Raw genomic sequence first — 22,495 nt, forward strand, 5'->3', positions numbered from 1 at the left:
ACAGAACGGTTAACTCGGACTTGGGGGGCATGTTATGTAGTAAGGATATTTATGTAATAACATAAATATCTTAGATATTTTAGACAGTTAAGATATTTGTCAAAGCCACTAGCCACATTTGTAGGTAAAGTAGTTATTTTTATTTTGCTTATAAATACAATGACAGGACAAAAGTCTAGGTACGTTCTCTTTATGCTCTAGAGATCCTGAATAATACTTCAGAGCAGTATCCAATTACTCTCTTCTGAGCTTCAGCTCCATAACTCATATCTGACTTGAGCGTCGGAGTATCTTTGAAGGTACCTCCCCCTCCTTTGACGAGTATGAAGGACAACAATTGAAGAAATGCAAGCATTCCAGACATCCAGGAGCAACAGAGACACATAGGAAAATTCCCACAGAAACACAAATTATATTTAAAAATTCATTATCCAAATTTATTTTCCTATGAACAAAGTAGAAATAGAAACGATGTACAACATAAGCATTTGGATAATTCACAGCATATAGGCGAAGAAACAAAGTTACTCGATACTTTTTTTTAGCCTACACACTGGAAAATATGATTTTCAAAAGAACAAGATAACTTCATTGAAATTATTATATCATGATAAAATTGGAAAAAGTACATTACAGTGAAACTCCGAAAGAAACTTAGGTTGAAATACAATAGTTTGCTCAATTATCAAGACTAAAATCAGTCTCAAAAAGCTATGAATACTTTACCTTTATCTTTTATTGGGGTGAACATATATATGAAAAATAAGTTATATTGAGATAATATATGGACCAATTATATTTTGATGGATAATACACAAGTATATGTCAAATTTTTATTTTATTATTGAATTTCACTTGTAATATCAAAAAGTGAAAAATCCAAATTGAATCCTATATGAATTTGACTATTTTTCATTGCATAGTTGTAGTGTCAAGAAAGTTCAAAATAAAACTTCTCATAGACTTGAAAAAGAGTAAGACTTTTAGCAAAGTCTTGCATTTAAGTCAGACTTTTTTGGTTTCATCATAGTTCTCTTTTCACGTTCAGGCCATACATAAAAACATCTTCATGTGAAATTAATTTCTCTTAGTATATTGTAGCTATCCATACCCATATTATCCCAAAAAATACTTATTATAAACTAAAATGAATTGGTAATTTAATTAATTATTTTAACAATTCAATTACAAATAACAACTCAATTATCATTTAATGATACATACTTTATATCAATTTAAGAAATAATAACTTAATAACTCAATTATAATTGTTTTATGTTGACATTTTTCTTTATTAAGAAAGGTTAAAAGAGTTTATGCAATAATAGCACAAAAAACAATATGATTTCATCATTATAGTACTTGTTCTTTATAATAAATTTTCGGTATTGTTCTTTATAGTAAATTTTCGGTGTCGAATAATCCTTTTTAAGTAGACTTTTATTTGGTGCTATATAATTGAATACATATGACAAAAATAATAAAACAAGAAAAACTTGTTATGATTTATATTAATAAAAAATTAAAGAAATTAAAAATAAATAACTAAAATGAATATAAATATCTATATCTATGTGAATTAGTATAGTGCTTTTTCGTTGTATTCAAAGTCTATGGTGTCATCTACCGAACATGAAAGACACCTAATATGTATTTATAAAATTAAATATGATAAAAATAATTAAAAAATTATAATAATATAAAGTTATACTTAAAATAATTATTTAATATATTAAATATCTATATTAATAATTTTGAAAAGGTTATTTTTTCCAATAGTTAAAACAAAAATTTATATTTTTGATAAGGATTAAAAATAATAATTTTAAATTTATAGAAATAAAATAAAAACACAAGTATGGGAAAAAAAATTAAAACTGACATGTTTAACATTGTAATTTATAGGCTTAATACATCTTTTGGTCCCTCGAAAGAGGGGTTGTATTCAAAATGGTCCTATCTTTTTTAAAAAGTAACAAATGATCTCAACTTTTGAAAAATCGGATCAAGTTAATCCTTTTTGCTAAGGACGTCACGTCAAAAATTACACGATGCAGCTGCTTTCCTGGACAAAACTTAATGACATGTGCAATTTATCTTATTGCGTGGCACTAGGGTTTGGGTTCATCGTAGTTGGTGCCTAAGGTGAGGAAAGAGTGCTGGGATGTGTGGATGATGCTGGGATGCATCTAAGGCAGAGCATAGATTCACTCTCTGATTCCACTTTGAATTCGATGAATTTGATCTCTATAACTCTACAAACGCTAACTCTTCGGAATTCTGCAAATTTGTACGCTCCTCGAGATTCCACAGTAACTCCTCTGCTACCTTCGACCGTGTCGGTGCTTTGGGATCGCTGTCGGTGAACGTGTCGGACTAGTCGAAGATCCTCAGCAACGAGTACGAACAGAACCGGAGGAGGGTTCGAAACGCGATTTGGGATAACGTGATCTAGATTCTATTTTCTTAGATCCAGGAGGAGAATAGAGAATAATTGGTTTTTTTTAGAACCAGATTCTATTTTCAGCATGCCAGAGAAGTTTAGGGAGAGAAATGCATGAGTATAGTCTACAGATTGTTCTCTATTACCCTTCCATATAGTCTCGTCATGTTCACTTTTGATTACCAAGTAACATAAAATTTCACTCCCAATTTTAGCCAAAGAAAAGTCCATGAAATATTTGTGATGCATAGAATATAGCAGTGGTGAAGAGAAATTCAGTTTATCACCGGGATTTAAACTGTCATCTGCTCCTACTTGAACTTGAGTAGAAGTACTCCAGAACAACCACAATTGCAGAAAGCAAACAATAGTCTATGTACATAAACCTCATAGATGCTTGAAAGGACGCAATCTTAGCAGGGTTCGAAACACGATTTGGGCGAAAACGGGATTCCAAGATTAGAATCAAACGAAACCTTAACAAAAATCTAATTTTTTTATAAGAGCTTGAAATTGGAATCCCAATGAAATGTTTTGTTGTCATTAGGATTTATGATTTGAATCATAAGGCGTTGCTTGTGGTAGACGCTGTGGAAGAGCCTCTTGTAGCGTCTGAGGCGTCATGATTGTGGACGAGAGAATGGCGGTGGAGACCGAAAGAAACAACTGGGCGGTTTGCATTGAAAAATACCAAACCCAGAAGACCCAGTACGAAGACCCAGTACTTTGACGAATCCAAACTCTAACCCCTCTTTTTTTAACCTCTGTCAAAACATTGCCTGATAATATTTTTTTTTTCTGTCACAATTTTAATTTCATTGTCACCTAATAAGATAAACTACACGTCATTAAGTTTTGTCCAGAAAACAACTGCACCATTTAATTTTATACTTATACATCGTTAATAAAAAATTAAAAGTTACTTTTTAAAAAAAGTAAGATCTTTTCAACACAACCTCTTTTCTAGTAAAAAAAAAAAAAGTATTAAGTCTAATTTATAAAACATGAAAATTGGTAAATAGACAGGAGTCTAAAATTTCCCGTCCAGGCTTAGGGTATACAGTAAACAGAAAATCCCAATTTTCTTTCACATACAGAAAAACTCAAATTCCTTTCTTCTTCGCTGAGTAATCGAAAATGGGAGGTCACGGAGGTCTGAATATTCTCCCTCAGAAACGTTGGAACGTTTACAATTACGAGAACAGAGAGAAGGTTCGTCGCGACGAGGAACAAGCCGCCAAGGAGGAACAGCTCAAGCGCGAGCAGGCTCGGAAGCGCGACGCCGAGTTCCGTCTCGAGCGTCTCCGCACCGCTCGAGGTTTGGCACCGAAGCTTCTCCCTCCCGGACCAGAACCCGAACCCGAACCCAAACCCGAACTTGAGCCCGAGCCTTCTTCCGACGCTGGCCACATCAACCTTTTTGAAGGGATCAAGATTTTCGACCCAATTCAGGAGCCTCAGAAAGAGGATCCTCCGGCAAAGAAGAAGAAAAAGGTGGAGGGAGGACCCAAACCCGCCGTTGTTGTGGGCCCGGAGGATGAGAAGTATAGACTTGGTTACGGGCTTGCCGGGAAGGGGGTTCAGTTACCGTGGTATCTTCGGAAACCTAATGATGATGTAGTGAAGGATGAAAGCGGTGACGGCGATAGGAGGGAGAATAAGGGTGAGAAGAAGAGGAAGACGATGGAGGAGTTGAGGGAAGAGAGAATGAAAAGGGAGAGAAGAGAGAAGGACCGCGAGAGGGCTTTGAGACACGAGAAGATGCAGAGTCACAGAGATGTTTCTGGCAGTAGGAGGAGGGTCTCTAGATGAACATAACATCGTGGGTTTTCTTGTCGTGTTTTCCTTGAAGAGTTCCCCTCGTTATCATTCGATATTACTATATCTGAAGTTTATTGTAGTTTAAAGTATAGTTAATCAAAGTGGTTTGGTTTTTTTCATGAGCTTATAAATATCTATGCTTCTTTTGTTCAGAAAAAAATTAATGGAAAATGATTATTTGCTGGCAGTCTGTATATGCGTCTATGATTTTCATTTCAATTGTATTTATGGAGATGGTGAAAATAATTCTTCATAATGTGAGAAGACACTCTTACAGATTCTGGTTTGTTTCTCAATCTGCAAGTTTAATGCTTTTGCATCTTTTAGTTTCATAATGAGTTTTGCTGCTTTCTTTAAGTTCATGAAAAAGAATTTGATGGAGCATGTCTTCTTGCTTCCAATGACATCCTCACTCTACTTTCCTGCTTTCTTAAACAAAAATTCCGACCAGTTTCTCTAGATAGATAAAAATAAGTTAATTCACCATCAAACTTTTTTTGTCAGAGTCGAGGAAACTCATAAATCTCTTAATAAACTCAAACTCTGAAGACAAGAAGTTAGTTAACAAGTTTGAAATTAATGTTTTATAGATTCTTATCACACACAATGACAATGTTTTATTATGACTCAGATAATTTGAAGAAATTAACTCCATTTTTAATTGTTCACATTAAGAGCCTTGTGTTTTTATGATTTTATTTATATATAATTTAGTCATTTAATCTTATTTAGCACTGATGAGCGATCATACTTTATTAATGTGATTTGTTACTTTTCTTTATTATGAAGTGAAAATATTGAATTATTGTTTTATTAAGAGTATCATGTTGTATCCATGAGTATCCATGAGTTTAGACTTTTGAGCTTGTTAACCTTACTTCCTTAAGTTTTCTGCAGTTTTATATTTTATTTAACCTCTGCTGTTACATCTCTGGTTTCCATTGTCCACCGTGTTATCTGGTGGTGCATTAAGTCACTGTTGCTGTAGTCCACTGCTGCCAGAAAAAAGTATCCAGGAAGCTATCAGTGTTGTTTTCAAATTACCCATGTCTTTCCGGTGAATTTTCTGGCAACCATCTGGCAGCTTTCACAGCCTATCTTGTGACTTCCCCAGCAACTTCTGGCAATATACAACTGACTTGCTGCTGGCTCTTTGGTGGCTTTCCATTGAACACTAGCAACTTCCAGTTGAGTCAATCTCTAACCACATCAAATCTGTCAATTTCCAGCTGTGTTAGGGGTGTGCAAAAAAGCAGTTCGAACTGAACTGGTTTAGAACCTTACCGGTCATGAAAAAAAAAAGTTTAGTTTTAAAGATAGATTCAGTGCAGACCGGACTGTCTATTTAAAACAAATCCGGTGCACTTTATTGCAATCCAATATACTTGTATTGCTTCCTGCCAGACTGCCATATCACGAATGCGCACACCACTGTACGAAGAGATGAGGGAAGGAAGGCCATCTTCTAATTTGTCTTATATGCTCCTCAGTCCTTAAATCCCAAATCACCGTTAAACCTTTTCTTTTCCTCTACATCCCATATCAGAATGCATGCCATGGAAACTACCTTTTTTCTCTATTTTTTCTACCTTCAATTTGAATATGATGATGGACATTTGCGCAGCTGTTTTATCTTGTTTCAACAGGTAATTGCGGCTTTATCTTGTTTCGGCACTGGACAATAATGTTATCTCAATTGTTTGGTCTTGGAAAAGGAAGTTTAGACTAAGAATGATGCCTTCAGATGCTTTAGGTGAAATACTTCAGGTTTGTCCATGACTTTCTCTGTAAACAAAAAACGTTGTATCCAGTCTATGATTTACTTCAAGCTTGACAAGAAGCCAATGTCTTCCTAGTAACTAGCTGTGCTAGAAATATTTAAGTTACTAGAACAAACTACTTTTATTAGTAATACTGGTACTGCAATTAAGCTATGAAGTTTTATTCCAGTTTCTACTGTAGCGAAGTTATTACTGTTGCTGCTACTTAAATTTTGGAGTTTCTTTAATCTGTAAACATTGTGTGGAAGGAAATTAATACTAATATCCTTTTTGCATTATTGAGTGTCTAGGAAAAACATTTTACTGCGCTAGTGGATAATTTGTCAAGATCCAGAGTAACATAGTAAATTTAATAAGTGAAACTAAATATTCAAGGAGGAAGTAGGAATTAAAGGTTGTTAGGATATAAAAGGTAACTGGGACCTTATCTCTGAGAGCAAAGGGTTTCATATGATCTATCAATTAATGAGAATAGAATGGCCTTTAAAGTTTTGAGGGAATATGATAGACCTGAAAGGAATAAGGGGAAGTGGATAGTGTACGAGAGAAGGAAGAGGCACAACTGATGCGATTAACTGACTAACGGTCTGGCACTTAACTGCCTTTAGCAGTTAAGTGAGGAGGGAAACCATTATAAATAGGAGAGTTAGTGTAGGAGGGGGGACTTTTGGTTAATTGTTTGTTAGACAGGTTCTATCCTGTGGAGAGGGTTAGGCCTCTATTGTTCATTGTATACGGATATTCTTTTGTGAATAAAAGAGATCTTTCTTCATTACCTGGTGTGTTTGGTGTGAGTTTTGAGTCTTGATTAGGTTCGTTGTGGAGGATTGTATCAGAATATTAGCATTTACTACTGAAGTGTGAGCGATTTCAGCAGCGACATTTTCGTTTGCAATACTATTTTGTTTAGGGGATGCAAAAACTAGAAGACTGTTGCATTATTCCGAGAGTTTATGTGAAGGAATTAAAGGGAATTGTTGAGAAATGAAGGGAGCTGAAGTATATTAGTTTCTGCTAAGAAGTGACCGTAAATGTAATTTTTTTAAGCATATGCATTTAATCCATAAAATTTCGAACAAGTTCTTTTGAGCAATGTCTTGCTATTTTGACGCTCCTACTTTAAAAGTGTCTAGATATTTAATAACGGAACTAACTTTGTTACCTCATTTTATTAACCTTTGACTTAATGAAGAAGAAATTAGAAGGCATAGGAAGCTTCTGGGCTGCTGTTTACTGATTGAATATTTTAATCACCTGATCTATCCAATCTGTTCTCTTCGGAAAGATGCAAAAACCTGTCATACTCTTTTATCTAGTTTTTACCCTTTTCCTCTCTATATTTTGGTACGGTTAATTTGAAAAGGGCTTAGTTGTCTCTCAACTTCATAGGTTTTATAAACATTAGGATCAATGTTAGTATATGGATTAATAACTTGTATAAGATATATTAAAATAATTTTTTTTTCAAATACATGAGAATTAGATGGATAGGCAAGATGACACTTTGGCCTCTGAAATAACAAAACAGATGCTACCACCTCGCTTTGAAGAGCGTAACATTTGATCTCGATGTATGAGATCACTTCAATGAATTGTCAGAGTCTAACATTAAGAAGCAAGTTAAATGTAGTCGTCGTGGTAGTTGGATTAAATTTGTGAGTGGAACAATTGCTGTGGTAACTCATTTGTGCAGATGCAAGGGTATCCAAACAATGACGTGAACCCGAATCAAAAGTCAGATTCATCTACCTCTAATCATTTCTTCCCATTTCTTTGCCCAAAATTGACTACTTATGTCAAAACGAACTGATCAAAATGTTTGTGGCAATTGAACTTTCCTTTTGAATTGTCGATCTTGAACCTTTTGTGGCATCTTTTAGCATTGTAGCACCCTTTCTTTTTGTCATCTCACATACTACCACGGCACGCGATGTTTTTACACTTTGGAATTGTGAAAAAGGGCATTTGAGGAACTTTCTTTATTGTCACTCTCGTAGAGTTCGCCTCGCCACTTAGACTTGGACTTCATTTCAAAAAGGAGGTAGTGATGATCCTCATTTCTGTAACCAAAATTTTCAATCAACTAGGTTTAATAAATCTGAATTAAGTAAATACTTGGATGAAGCCTTAGAAGAGATTCAAGGAAATTTGGATATTTTGAATTGGTAGGAGCTAAATTCGGGTAGATTTCTAGTTCTTGCAAACATGGCAAGAGATGACTCTACAGTGGCAACTAAATCTTCCTTCAGCCCTGGAAGAATATCTTTTGATCCACATTGTAGTTCTCTTGCACCACAAATGGTAGAAACACTTGTTTGCACGCAAGATTGGCTTAAAGGGACACACCCTCACTATTTTCCTCAAATGAAAAAGAGGATTTTGAGGAGCTCGAGAGATGTGAAAAAGGTAACAATATTTGTTTTATACTATATTATTGTACCATGCTTACTATAATATGACTGATAAGTAACATTGTTTTCTTAATTTTGTAGACACCATTCCCTCACAAGACTTTACTTATCCAGCATCTTGTGTTACACTAGATGATGACTGAAAATGTAGAATGATTTTCTTTGTGACTTTGAATTAGGATTATTTTGTATTTAGTTGTTTGGACCTTTTAATCTCGGGTTATTAACTTGTTGCCTTTCTTCATGCTTGGGTTCCATTTTATGATACTTGTATAGAACTGCAGACCAGGGTTGTTTTGTAAGCTATAAACTGCTAATCAGATACAGAATTTCCCCGCAATGACACCTTGACGGCACCCTTCAGAATTCTACAACAACGAGGCTTTGGCACTGAAATTCATACCCCCATCAAACCAAGCAGAAGAGAACAACAGGTAAACAATTATACTATATAGTTAAACAAGAATCAATAATGCAAAAAACATTGAATTGGAGTTTTATTTCTATAGTAGAAAAGATTAATTGAAATAAATGCACATCTATTGTGCTTAGCTGCAGAATGCATCATAGAAATCAAGGAGTTAAAGCATGTCATACAAAAGTTTATTGCTATTATTTGTTGTCACAAAAATATTTATTATATGACGAAAAACACTTACTCGGCCACCATACGATGAGAGTTATGCAAATATCTATAAGGTTTGGATTTTGGCAACAAGACCGTTTCCTCTGTCAGTGGTGCTTATTGATCTTGAATACTTAATCATATAGAAAAGTTTAATCATATTTACATTACAGCCTTCTCTTGTCTACTGATGAGTAAAGAAACAAAATTTTATAGGGTCTTGCGCCTTATCTGTAAGTGTTGTGCGCTTTTGGTTTTTGAAACCATTTCTAAGACCAATTTTAAGTTCAGAATCAGTTTTGAAACCGGTTTGGTTCTTGAAACAAATTCAAAACTGGTTCGATTTTTGAACCCAGATTTTAAACCAGTTCAGTTTTTGGAACCGGTTTACAAACCAATTTGGTTTTTCAAAACGCTAGATTGGCTTTCTGAACTGGTTTGTAAAACCATTTTAGTTATTGATCCATACACAACCGGTTTAATAGGGTGAAAAGCTGTTGAGAACGGGGGACTGTTCAAGTAGATCAATGTAAATTCCTGATATTTTTTATGGTAATAATTTATGCGTTTAAAAAGTTTATAATTGTGTTTTTGCTTACATGTGCTTCACAGTAAGCTTGTTTTACAAATTTTGGATTTCTTGTTTATCAACAAACTTGAAGTTTGATGACATTAAATTTGGCAATATTCTGTGATTGCAGACAGTGGAGCAATATGAGCGATGAGATGGAGGCCGGGAAATACAGGTGGCAAATATGGAACCGACTTTTTCCCAACCCAGCTCTCGCTTCCCCCATTTCCAGAATATCCAGTGAGATTGTTTGAATGTTTGGCAAATTCGCTATAGCTTTTGTACCTAGTTTAAAGTCCTTCCTATCAAGTCTTGTGATCAAAATTAAGTTGTTTAACCAAATAGTGAAAGGAAAATTTTACATGGACACTAAAGTTTTCCTACACCTATGAGATACTTAATGAAATAGTTTATTAATTATTTGGAGTTTCTTTTAAGCACGTTCCTGCTGAATCCAAAGCTGAGTTCAGTTTTAAGGCAGCTTCTTCCAGCACCTCCATTACTTTCTTCCTACACTCCTATAATTCTTCTCATGTTATCTTTTCTAGATTTTGTAATCCAGAAGTCGAAAATGACTTTTGAATTACATAATTCTTTTTTTAAAAAAGGTGGTTTTTGGATTATACGACCCAAATAGGTTTTGAAAATTATTTTTAATTTCTGAATTATACAATCTGAAAATTGAAAAATGACGTATAATCCAAAAACGATAAAATAGGAAAAAATTGAGGGTGCTAAGAAGAAAGCTGTGGAGGTACAGGACAGATTCAATCTTTGTGTTGTATCTAATGAAATTACCATGTGGAGTAATGCAATTGTTGTTGGATATTGTTTCCTGCACCCCGTCAATTTCTTCCTTCACTCCATTGTTGATGTGAAGTTCCAATAGTTAGCCCGTGAACTCATTTTGGATTAAAACAAGTAGAAATAAACTTCATTACTGAAAATTAATAACGCTAATGGCTGGCTAATGGTGCCGGTGAGAAAATTTTTATTATTCTATACTGTTTTTTAGAGCTACATGCTAATTACTTATTTGTTTTTCTGTGTATTTTTCTTCCTTTTTGCTTTTCTCTATCAACTTATCTTTCACAACCGAACATATATATGTTATTTAGAAGACTGAATTTGTACAATAATAACTTGAGTAGTTAACACTTCACTATTATAATATTTGATGGATTAAAAATATAATGAAGTAAAGTACTCATTGTCAATCAAGCATATATTGTTATGGTTTTAAGGAAGTCTTGATAAAATATAATGAAAATTAACAAACTTATATGACAAAATTTGTAATGGAACGGAAATATAAAAATAATTTATGTAGGTTATATTTAGAGTACTATTTGCTCTTAAACTGGTAGTATGAATATTTCAATATTTTGGTTTTCCTTTTTAAGTTAGACATTTGATTTGTTAAGTAGATTACTTGAGTAAGTAGATTAGCCTATGATGTTCACATCCATAATAAAAAAGGATTATATTGTTTGGCAAGCTGTCACAACCCTTTTTCTTCTTGTTTTTTTCTTTTATGTCAAAGGATAAACTTTCTATAATTGACTTAGAAGCTCATAAAGGATTTCAAAATATAATAAAGTTTCTATAATCTGATTTCTCAATCAAACCAGATTAATCTGAAATAAAGTTTTACAACACTAATTAAAAAAAAATCATAATTAATAATTAGTTTCCACCAGTAATCTATGTCCACTTAAAATCATAAACACTTTTATCTGTTAAAAAAGACTTGAGAGTAGCATGAAGCCAAAAGATCAGCTAGTTAATTTGGTGGTTGGAAGGTGACAGCCAATCTCTAGTGTCAAATCAAATGCTTGTTGAAGGGTTTGCTTTCTGCATAGAAACATTGAATTATTCAAACTATAGTTATTTCCCCAAACATGACTTAAATTAATACAAGGTTTAGTTTCCAAATCTTAGTGCGGGGACAACTTTAAAACCAGAAGCTCGTGAAGAAAGGAAAACGAAGATGTTGACTTCATAAAAAGAAGAGATTTTGATAATCAAATGGCCATTAACAACACAGAGTCAGAGGTTTGCATGAAGGCTACTACAAATGATAATCGTTCCCTTTTACACATGGAGAACTTGACGCTCCCTCCGGTACGTTTTCTATTATTCTCTACAATTACTCCTCCATAGTTAATATCTGTCTCTTTTAATTTCATCATTTATTTCTAATATTATCATCCTACCGATCCCAACAACACCAGACTCTAATCTTTTAATCAAAGCCTTGTAGATAGAAAAAAACGATGGTGAGAAGAGAGAAATCATCAACTTGATCACAAATACTTCACACCAACGTCATGGTGATTAACAAAGTTGTTTATTCCGAATGCTTGTTAGTCAAAGAAAATGGTTTGAAGTCTTCCGATTAAGTTATTGTAATATCACAAAATAGATGATTGTAGAGATGCCCAGTTCAATGCTATATTTTGTAATGGTTGATGAACAGTTTCAGGTTGTAGTGATAGCAGCAAATATGGGGTGCAATGGGTGCAGAGGGAGGGTTTTCAGAGTTGTCTCAAGAATGACTGGTAGGTTTCAGACTCTGTTTTGTCGTCTCTGGAGAAATTTAAAATTCTCATCATAATTGGCGTAAAAAACCTAACTTATTTTTTCTTCTGCCAAACCTATTCAAAGAAGCTACGCAAACCATATTTTTAATAGAGATATAACTATGGTCAAACCATTTAATTGAGAAAAAAAAAAGGCTTTATCATTTTTCCTACAAAATCTTCTGCATTCCTTATGAAAAAATAAATAAATATGTTTAATATCTAAACACTTAGAAGCATTCAGTATTAAAATGATAGTTTAACATATATATTTTATATATTAAATTTAGAGTGTTATTTTAGCACAAAAGGGCATAACAAAAACAGAGGTTGGTCCTTTTGTCCCTTAAGTTGATTTATATTTAGTGAGGGAACTGTGATGATGTTGCAAAAACTACTACAATTTACATGCAGGGTTGACAGAGTACACTGTGGATCTGCAGAAGAGAGAAGTAACCATAAAGGGAGATTTCATAGCAAATTGCAATTTGCAGAACGAAAGCATTAGAAGCAGGAGCCTTGAGAGTTCGAATGATGAACCCAAGTCTCTGTCTACATGTTTAGCTCATTCTGACTAACATTAATCTAACATAATCATAGCTACAAATGATTAAATAATAAGGCTTACTCATAATGAATCAGAAGATGCTGCCAAAGAATTCTAATCTATGCTACTTCATGTTGGTATGAATTGATTCGTTTATTTTATTCACCAGTTTGACGTTTTTGTGTAGAAAGAAAATGCTTCAACTTATTTTCTCTTACATGGTAATGTGCTCTCCTAAACACAACCGATAGAAAATTTAAAATAACTTCAGCACAAGCATTTTGTAGTCTCTTACAATTGGCACTGTCTAACAAGGACGAACAATGATTCTTTTATACATCTAAATTATTTACATTCATTTGATATCATACTTTTTTTTATTTTTTACTTTTTTTTAAAAAAAATACAAAAATTTATAATTTTATAACTATTTTACTTTTGTACTCTGTTGATGAATATAAAAATGTGTCATGGTAATAACACTCGTCTTGCTGCTTTTCCTATGACAAATTTCTTAGATGTGTTTAAATAAATAAATAAGAGGACTAATTTTGGCTGAGAACGGAGACAGTAACCATTATAAAATTGGTTACTATATATTGGAAAGTAAAAAGTAAGAGAACGGAGACAGTAACCATTATGAAATTGAGTTCATGATACAATCATATGAACTTTCTGTTTCTCAAGGAGTTGTCCAACAAATTCAGAACTTGATATCAAATTCGATTCAGTAAACCAGATCAAATTTGCAACTAAATTCTTTTATTGCACATATAACTCAAATTTGATATAATTAAATAAGTAGAAGAGCTTATAAACTTATAATCTTAAACTTTTGAATTGAAAGTACTCTTATATAATCAAATACAAACAATTTTAGAAATTTATGGTAAGTTTCTACATTGGATAATAATATGTATACAAGAATTATAAATGTTAAAATTTTAGGTTGAAAGTGATGTCTTAATATTTAAGTAGATTTGTTCATGATTTAATATCAAGTTTTCCTGTTATCTTTAGGCAAAGAACCTAACAAAATAAAGAAGTGTTTAGGTAAGTCACTTTAAAATGACTTTAGTTTTTGAGTTCATTCACCGGTTGACTAACCTAGTTACATGTTGACAAGTGATCTAAAGGATGAACATGATTTTCGAGTGTTTGGATGCCATGCTTAATATATAGATAAAATGGCCATTTTCTTTTTCATGTAAATCACCGAAATACTCTCCACTAAAAAAAGTGATAGCATATACATTTAAATTTGATGACCCAAATGAAATAGCATAAAAGCTGTTCGTTATAATAATTTAATGGGTCAAGCCTCTGTTTGTTTTGGGTCGTATATTATTTACGAGGAAGAGGAGACAAGAAGTATTGTTGTTTGTATGAGTTATGTATGAAAAAAAGAGTGAAGAGATAAATGGGGGATTAAGAGATCACCAAATTTGATCCACTCAAATGTGCTGAGAAAAACTAAGAAACACACGTGGCGTTACACGAATGATCACTTTGCCCTTTCATTGAGACACATTGCCTTGCGAATGGTGTTCATCTTGAAACTAAACAGACAACATCATTCCATACCGGACTTTTTGACCAGGTACGATTCCGTTGTACATTGCACAATGGTTATGAGGCTAAGCCATTATGCCACTTCAAAGACTTGAACACAAATTAAGAGTCGTTGGACACATTATAAAAATGTGATAATGTAAAATTGTTTATATTTTTGCTTTTTTCATTCGGATGTTTTCGGGGTGACATTGCTAAAGCCTACTTAGTTTGTCTGGTTTCCTTTCTTGCACTTTTATGTTGGGGTAACATTGTTAAAGCTTAATTACAGTTCTCTCCATTGTGATCACTGTTGTTAGAGGCTACCAGATGTCTGAAGTAATAGGTGTGAGCACCCCTCCAATAAACTCTAAAATACACCTAAGTGGATGTCTTCTTATAATACTCCATGCTGAATTTGGTCGTTGCATGGAGGTTTGCAGTGATAATTGTTTAGAATATATTCATTTAGTTCGATAAATTTCATGTTGCGCATTTTTGTTTGAACATTAGTTTCTCTAGACGAGATTTTAGTGCTACTATGATCCATTTATGTGTAACAAAGAATCGTACTCAATTGCAACATAGTATAATCGATTATGATCGTAAAACACATGCTCAAAAAGACACTTAATTGATTGTAAAACATAAAAGTATTATGGTTACTAAACTAAAAAGCTAAGTATTTAAAAACTCAATTTCAACACACTTTAAAACCAAATTTAGTTTTTTCAGCTCATTCAGCTGTTGACTAACCTAGTTACATCATGCTGCCACGTGCTCCTTAAGGATGAAGATGGTTTTTAAGAACATTACTGCTCCTTTTCAATTCTAATGACATGAAACCATATAATGGAATCCTTGAAGATTGATGTTATTCGTGGTTATCGTTGACAACTTGACATTATCATTTAGTCACTAGATGAACCACAAAAGGTAAGTTACAAAAAGAATGCATGTTACCGAAAGTATGAGTCAGTTCACAATCTGACTAACCACAGACCCACAACTTCCCTAATGTTTTCTACTCCCAAAATGTTATCCACCCCAAAAAAAAGAAAAGAAAAGAAAAGAAACAGGAAAAAGAAAAAGAAAAATCAACATCTGCAGAATTACTCTATTTTAACTTTTCTAATAATTGCTTGAAAGTCAGGAACAAAGAAACTACGATCAAATTGAAGAATAGAACTGCTTAGGTCTTCTTCAAGAGGCACCCCATTATTATGCCAAGTAAGCCAATTAATACGACAATGACATATGATACTCCACGACTTTTGTTGCCTTCCCGCTTCAGTAGATCCTACAAGCAGTATAATCATGGCATTAAGTCTTTCCTTACTTCCAAAGCTAACAGTAATATATAAAGAAGATCAAATACAACAGTGACGGCACATAAGAAGGTACTTGCTTTAATTCTAATGAAATCGTACTCAGCTATCCACAACAGAAACACACGGCCACAATTCTGGCCAAAATCCTGGAAGACTGTTGTTCCAACATAAATTTTAGGAAAGTAATTGATAGGAAGGGTTGCATTCTTAGCAGATCATTACAGAGGAGAGAGAAAACAGCTTTTTGAAACATCCTAAGTTGAAGTATCTTATATATAGAATTAATGGGTTAAGTTATGAAACACAAACATCAATCATATCCATCACAAATGTTCAAAAAACTAAACTCACTAGCTGATGCAGAAAATCTGCGTTTATCATTTTTCCTTACACCAAAATCAAAACTCACAAACTGGATCACAGAACATCTGTTTTCAGTTACCTTTAGTTCAAGCAGGGTTTTGAAATAGTTAGAATATATGATGATATTTCAGAGACAAGACAATAAAAAACGTATGAAAGGAAACTTCCAGAATCAGAAGCAGTATCATTCTCATCATTTAAGATTAAAGTCCTCCATAATCAAAAGAAAAATAAATATAGATTACACAGGAGTAAATTTAATTATCTACCCCAATGTTGTAAATCCTCACCAGTTCCTGGCGAAGCTTGCTATTTTGTTCAATTGCATTATTCTTTTCTTCAGTCAGTCTTGAGATAAGAGCTCTAGCCTGTAAACAAACAACTATAATAAAAATAAAGTTGTCTAACAGTACCAACTCTAGAAGTTACAAGCTGGGCTGAATTTACAGTATATGAACAAAGAAGAGTTTGAATACAACAATGGATTCACCCTGTAAAGGATTCAAAATGCATATATATAATAGAAAAATTTGACTGAATAAAACATCAGACATACATCACTTGAAGAAAGTTTTGTTTCTCAAAACCATCTTTAAACGAGTAATCGGCATCAACATGAGTAATGTATTTCTATGTTTTCCCATATCATATGGTTTGCTTGGAAGTCTAATATCAATAAAAATTGTGAATAGAGTTGAGCAAGAAAAGAAGGCTTTCCAAGTAATGCGTTTGTGAAAGAGCAAGAAATCTCTGAAAGCCTTTGTTTACTTATTGTTATTGTTAAAACCTCCAAATGAAAAATCAGACATTGAAGACAACTCTTGGCGAAATTAATATCCAATTGATATTCTCCAAGTGAGATCATAAGGTTGTTCCTTAATAACTCAATTGCATATATTTACAAAAAAAGGAAAGGCCTTTCTGATTTACCTCTGCCAATTTGTCTTGAGCCTCAGGTCGCTCTGTAAACCCTCTCGCTACCTAAAAAACACAATAAGAAAAGGCATTCCAATTGATATTCAAGGAAATTTAGGGAAAAAGAAAACAGAATAAATCAAGAACCCACTTGTGTGAAGTCAGAACCGTTGGAATTTCCATTCTCTGAAACAGAACCTCTAGGTGAGGATCCTTCCTCAGAACCTTCTGGTACTGGAGACGGTGGTTGAGGAGGAGAAACATACACCACTCTCAATTTGCTCTCCTCGACCACATGCCCCGACTCCTTGTTGAACTAGCCAATCGCAACAGCACAATAAATCTTGTAATTCCAGATAACAAAAAATGTCAAATGAAAATGCAAAAACAACTAGCACAACACATACCATTTCCGGAGTGATGTCCTTCGGACTAGCACCATCAACAGTTTTTACGCTCTGAAGAAGAAACTTATCCTTGCATTGCATATCAGGCGGAGCCTCTTTTTGTGCTTGCATGGTAACTTCCATTTATACAAAAAAAAAAAAAATCCCAATTCATTACTCAGCTATAGAACACAACTAAACAAAAAGTAGCAATTCGCATTCAAAGTAATCATATCAGTACCCATAACATCACAAGTAGATCGCGGCATGACAATTCCAGTGTTCGGACGAACACAATACTTCTTCGGATTGGTTGTTTTCACCTGAAAATCGAAACCAAAATCCAAACATAAACACGCAAATTTCACGCAGTCATCAATGGAACAATGCAAAAACGTGCGGCTTAAGTCCTACATTGCAAAACCACGTTAATTTCACCGGCCGCAATCAAAACCGCCAGATCTCACAACAGAAGCAAAAACAAAACTCACGATCGAACAACTGTCCAAACTAATTAGGAAAACGAAAGCAAAATTGAGCGCTACCTTGAAGGCGACATAAGCATCGGTCTTATTAGACAATTGAAGAGAACATGAGATCTGCTTCTTCAGTTCAACTAAAACAAGAAGAAGAAAAAAAGAAATGAGAGAAGTGTGAGGAAAACCCTAGGAGAAAAAAAGAGAGAAGGAGTCAAAGGGAAACTGACAGGGGAACTTGAGTTCGAGAGGTTCGATGTTGAGGAGCTCCCCACTGCTCATGTTGGAGACGGATCGACGGAGTCCGGACGCAGAGAAATTCGAATTCCGATCACACACACACACACAGGGAAACGCTTTTGTTTTCCCTTTTCTGTTTTCTTTGTGGTGGAGAAAGTGGCCGTATCAAAGTGCGTTCAAAGGCGAATACACAGACACGGTTTTTGGAATTCAGTACCCACCTCGCTCCCACACTCACATCACCAAACCAATACCGATATATTTATTAACATATTAAGAACGCAGCTTGATAGTCAAGTTTACCAAACCATGTAATCTAATTTCAGAGCCACCAACTATTTTAGGCTAAATATTATTTTCATTCTTCATGTTTTATGTCATTTCCTACCTTAAATTTAATGTTTGTAATGCATTTTTAAATATTTACTTTAGTTTTTTTCATGGTTTAATGTTGACAGATGTGTTCCACAACTTACTTCCATGTTTATTTGCGTTTGTTGGTTTCTACACCTTGTCCACATGTTGTATTGATGTGATTCTAATTTATTTTTTGTTACCAACAAGAACTTGGTAGTTTGGCTTCTTCTTCTTTCTCCAAATTCAATTTTAGGATTAGTCTATCATGAAATGAGCAATTGCATCAATCATTGGTTTTCTCAATTTTTTTAAGGTTTGTGTTCTCTTATTTGGTGTTGGTGATGTAATGAGGGAGATTCTTGGTGAAGTCTCAATCATGGAATCACATGCATCTGATACTCCAGTAACCATTAACAAAATCAAAAATAAAAATAAGAACATAAGCACAAAACAATATAAGAATAAAATAAAAATAAAATGTTTAACCACATGTAAGTTACTATGTATCTCTAAAACTAGGTATAAAAGTTTTCTACTTTTTGTCAACTTTGTTAACTTATACCTTTTCTTTTTCTTCACACAAAAAAATTCAAAGTAGAAAGAAGACTTCTTACTAACTTGGCAATGTTAACATGGAAGTTAATAAGAAACAAATCATCAACTTATATTCTGTTAACTAGTTCCATACCAGAGTTTACTTATTCAATGATTGAGGTAGAGCAACATGAAAATAAGTTCATTAAAATAAATAAAATATCAAGTTGTTGATTATTTAACCTTAATGTACTAAATGTCAAAAGACCAAAATACAAAATATTAAGGAATAAAGATAACATTTAACCTTATTTTTACAAATCAGAAGTATTTTTTCAGTTTTGAAAATTTTTATAACCATGGGAAGTATTTATTTTTAAATAATGTTATATTATATCTTTTACTTACTGTAATTATCAGGGTACTCATCACTTATTTATTTAATTTTGTTAAGAAAATTAACTGTGTTTACTTGTTTATTTTAAAAAATTAAAAGCAATAATATTTACCACTTTTCAATTTCGTGTCGATTTGTATCTAGTTTTTAATATTTTTCTTATCATAAATAGTAATAATAACTTATGTTTTTCAAATTGGACTTCAATATTGATTGAACCCCTATTATTAAAATTAATAGAATAATTAAATAAGACATAAGAATATTATAAACATAATATAAAAATTTTATAATATTGAAAACTAAAATAAAACATAAAATTTAGGGTTTCTTAACATTGAAAATACATATACAAGTTGAAATAAAATAAGATATTATATTTAAATTGAAATGTCAAATTAATATTTATCGTTATTTTTTAATCATAACAAGTTTGCATGTAGAATAAAAATGATGAATATTTTAGATTGATTTTTAGTTGAAAAAATAAAATAGTATATTATTATAAGCTATCGTGGATCGGTTCATCAATTTTACTGTCACTCGGATTCGGGTTTTTAAAATAATAAAAAAAGTATACTAAGAAGTCAAATATAATTTTAATATATATATATATATATATATATATATATATAAATTATTGGTAATGGTTGTGTTATTTTTTTAAGACAAATGAAATTATTGTAATTTTATTAATATTTTTAAGTGTTAAATATTAAATATATATGCGTATACGTAATGTTTTAGAAAATGATAGATGTTCTCTTTGGTATACAGTAATTAATAATTCTTTTAATGTAAATATAGGTAAATTTGAATGATTTTGACAATTCGTATGGAAAACTTTGAATTGACCAGTCAATAATAAATGGAAAGTAATAAATTGAATTTCCAAAAGTGGTAGTTTGAAAAAAACGTGAGGAATGAGCAGCAGAGTGCAGAGTTTTCAAAATGAAACTATATATAGATAAATATTAAATAGGTTGTGGTAAAAAAAAGACAAACAAAGTCGCTTTATCATACTCTTTTTCTCTCTCTCTATTCACTCATTCCTGCTCATCATTTTATACTTTTCAGTGTTCACAAATGCTTCCATCATTTCCAATCCTTATCATATGAAACCCTACTTCTTACTCTTCAATAATAACATATCAATTAATGTCATTATATCTTTTACTATCTTACCTTAACTGGAAAATCTTCAATACATCTAAATTTCCACTTCTCACCATCACAGACATACTTAAACTAGTTTAAAAGTAAAAATTAATTTTGCAAGTTAAACTTATTATCAAAACACCTATAGGAAATTCAATCTTTTAAATTTTACGGGATAAGTCACATTTTAGGAATTTTAGAATTATTATTTTACTATAATGTTAAGTGAAATTTAGCATGATTTTATTAGCGTAACTACTGAAAATGTAAAATAGGCAACCAACACCTGTTTCTTTTTTTTCTTTTTTTCAATTTCTATCTGAAATATTCCATGGGATAGACTTTGATATTTAGAATTTTACTTTATTTAATATAGTTTTTTAATTTTATTGTATTTTTATGAGAGGGAAGAGTTGAACCTTATAGTCTCATACTCCTAGAACATTTTTATTTCAATAGTTATTTTGTAGGTTCTTAATTTAACTTTTAAGGGTTTTACTATGATATATCCTTTATAATATATATATTAAGGTAGAAAAGTAATTATGCATTTTTGAGTTTTGATTTTAAGTTTTATTTTTTTTTATAAAACTTAGATTATAATCTTATGATACTGTGTATTATGTATAGTGTAATAAAAATCCTCTTTAATTAAAGATTAAACATTTTGAACATAAAATTAGCATTTGTAGGTAGTTTAATAAGAATAATAATAATTTGTTATAAATATGATTCAACAAATAAACGTCCTTGCTAAAATGTATTCTATTATTATTTTTAAAAAAGTAAATAAATCAATCCCATGGTTATGAACATAATAAATCCAATCCAACACTTATATCAAATACATGATAAAATTATAGTATAGTATTGTTCTAATCAAGAGAATAATGGAGACCCTAAGATAAAACATTTATCGGGTTATATTTTGTTCCCCTTATGTAATTTAACGTGTAGGAATTTTGATATGAATAGTTCTTGTTTATGGTCTATATTTAATATATTACTAATAAAGAGTTATGTAAAGGTCTTAAGAGTAATATGAAAATTCACTTATTAAACATATATTAATGTGAAATGAATAGAATATGAAGCACTGGAGATTAGGGATGGCAACGGGTCGGAAAAAAAAAAATTCACTAGCTACCCACACGGATACCCGCTTAAAAATATCCGCAGATATTTTAAAACCTGCGGATACTCGTGGATATCCGCGGATACCCGCAAATATTTAAAAAAAAATATTTTAATAAATTATTAAAATAAAATTTAAATAGAATTACAAAAAATATATAAAATATAATATAAATTAAATTAAATATAAATTTAAATTCAATTTTAATTAAATTTAATCTTGTAAAATATAAATTAATATTAATTTTAATTAAATTTAACTTAATAAAATATAAATTAAATTTTTATTTTTATTTTTTGTAGGTAGCGAATATCCGCAGGTACTAATAGTATAATATCCGTACCCAACCTGTTTATAAGCGGGTATTAAAATATCCGCTACCCGCGGATTACATATAGTAAATATCTACGAGTATTAACTATCCGTCACAGATTTTATTCACATATATCTACGGGCACAGATTTATTTTGCCATCCTACTATAGAAGATCAAAAGATGTGAACAGACATGAACTTACAATATTTGTAGAGATACTCATTTAATATTATTACGAGTAATAAGTTGACAGCTAAGCTTGTAAAGGTTTGCAGTTGGGGCAACCTTTTGGAATTTACGAAGCTCAGAATCCATTAGATGAGACCCAAAATTAATTAACCTCTAATCTTCTTCGTTATTTATTATTAGGAAATCATCACACATAAACCAATTTATTACTCGGAAAAAGTAGAAATAAATTTTCTTGAATCGCTAACCTATTTACTGTTGGTTTGTTGGACGTTGATTGTTGAACAGTAAATGCCCGCGACCTAACCTCTTCCCAAAGAATAGTGCCTAATCAAATGCTCTAAATTCCCAATTTCTATAAATACTT

The 22,495-nt window shown here is 32.2% G+C and overlaps 2 protein-coding genes across 21 annotated transcripts; one reads left to right on the forward strand and one right to left on the reverse strand.

Moving 5' to 3' along the window:
• Positions 1–3,468: 3,468 nt before the first annotated feature.
• On the forward strand, positions 3,469–12,901 carry LOC108323811 (uncharacterized). 19 transcript variants are annotated; one of them, XM_052874048.1, is made up of 8 exons: positions 3,469–4,265; positions 5,162–5,451; positions 5,911–8,451; positions 8,538–8,603; positions 8,733–8,890; positions 9,783–11,776; positions 12,132–12,213; positions 12,649–12,901. In XM_052874048.1, the coding sequence occupies exon 1, from the start codon at positions 3,581–3,583 to the stop codon at positions 4,253–4,255; it is 675 nt and encodes a 224-aa protein (XP_052730008.1). In that variant the 5' UTR covers positions 3,469–3,580; the 3' UTR covers positions 4,256–4,265; positions 5,162–5,451; positions 5,911–8,451; positions 8,538–8,603; positions 8,733–8,890; positions 9,783–11,776; positions 12,132–12,213; positions 12,649–12,901. The 19 variants fall into 19 exon arrangements, with proteins under 19 accessions (XP_052730008.1, XP_052730019.1, XP_052730022.1 ...); XM_052874059.1 differs by having other exon boundaries at positions 5,911–6,031; XM_052874062.1 differs by lacking the exons at positions 5,911–8,451; positions 8,538–8,603 and adding an exon at positions 5,889–5,910.
• A 2,284-nt stretch (positions 12,902–15,185) lies between these two features.
• LOC108319669 (vesicle-associated protein 1-2) lies at positions 15,186–18,300 on the reverse strand. Of its 2 annotated transcripts, none has more exons than XM_017550880.2 (8): positions 18,034–18,298; positions 17,873–17,943; positions 17,569–17,650; positions 17,349–17,464; positions 17,093–17,257; positions 16,957–17,007; positions 16,317–16,394; positions 15,186–15,632 (listed from the first exon to the last, which is right to left on the reverse strand). In XM_017550880.2, the coding sequence occupies exons 1-8, from the start codon at positions 18,083–18,085 to the stop codon at positions 15,525–15,527; spliced, it is 723 nt and encodes a 240-aa protein (XP_017406369.1). In that variant the 5' UTR covers positions 18,086–18,298; the 3' UTR covers positions 15,186–15,524. The 2 variants fall into 2 exon arrangements, 1 of the variants encoding a protein (XP_017406369.1); XR_008248027.1 differs by having other exon boundaries at positions 15,440–15,632; positions 16,317–16,408; positions 18,034–18,300.
• Between the last annotated feature and the right edge of the window lie 4,195 nt (positions 18,301–22,495).

This window comes from Vigna angularis, chromosome 1 (genome assembly GCF_016808095.1).
Source record: "Vigna angularis cultivar LongXiaoDou No.4 chromosome 1, ASM1680809v1, whole genome shotgun sequence".
Lineage (NCBI taxonomy): Eukaryota > Viridiplantae > Streptophyta > Magnoliopsida > Fabales > Fabaceae > Vigna > Vigna angularis.

Excerpts from the sequence above, each read along its gene's own strand:
- LOC108323811 (XM_052874018.1), top strand. The coding sequence starts at position 3,581 with ATGGGAGGTCACGGAGGTCTGAATATTCTCCCTCAGAAACGTTGGAAC.
- LOC108319669 (XM_017550880.2), bottom strand. The coding sequence starts at position 18,085 with ATGAGCAGTGGGGAGCTCCTCAACATCGAACCTCTCGAACTCAAGTTC. Across the intron at positions 17,258-17,348 it reads AGGACATCACTCCGGAAATG|TTCAACAAGGAGTCGGGGCA; the intron begins GTATGTGTTGTG and ends GCGATTGGCTAG. Across the intron at positions 17,008-17,092 it reads ACGGTTCTGACTTCACACAA|GTAGCGAGAGGGTTTACAGA; the intron begins GTGGGTTCTTGA and ends TGTGTTTTTTAG.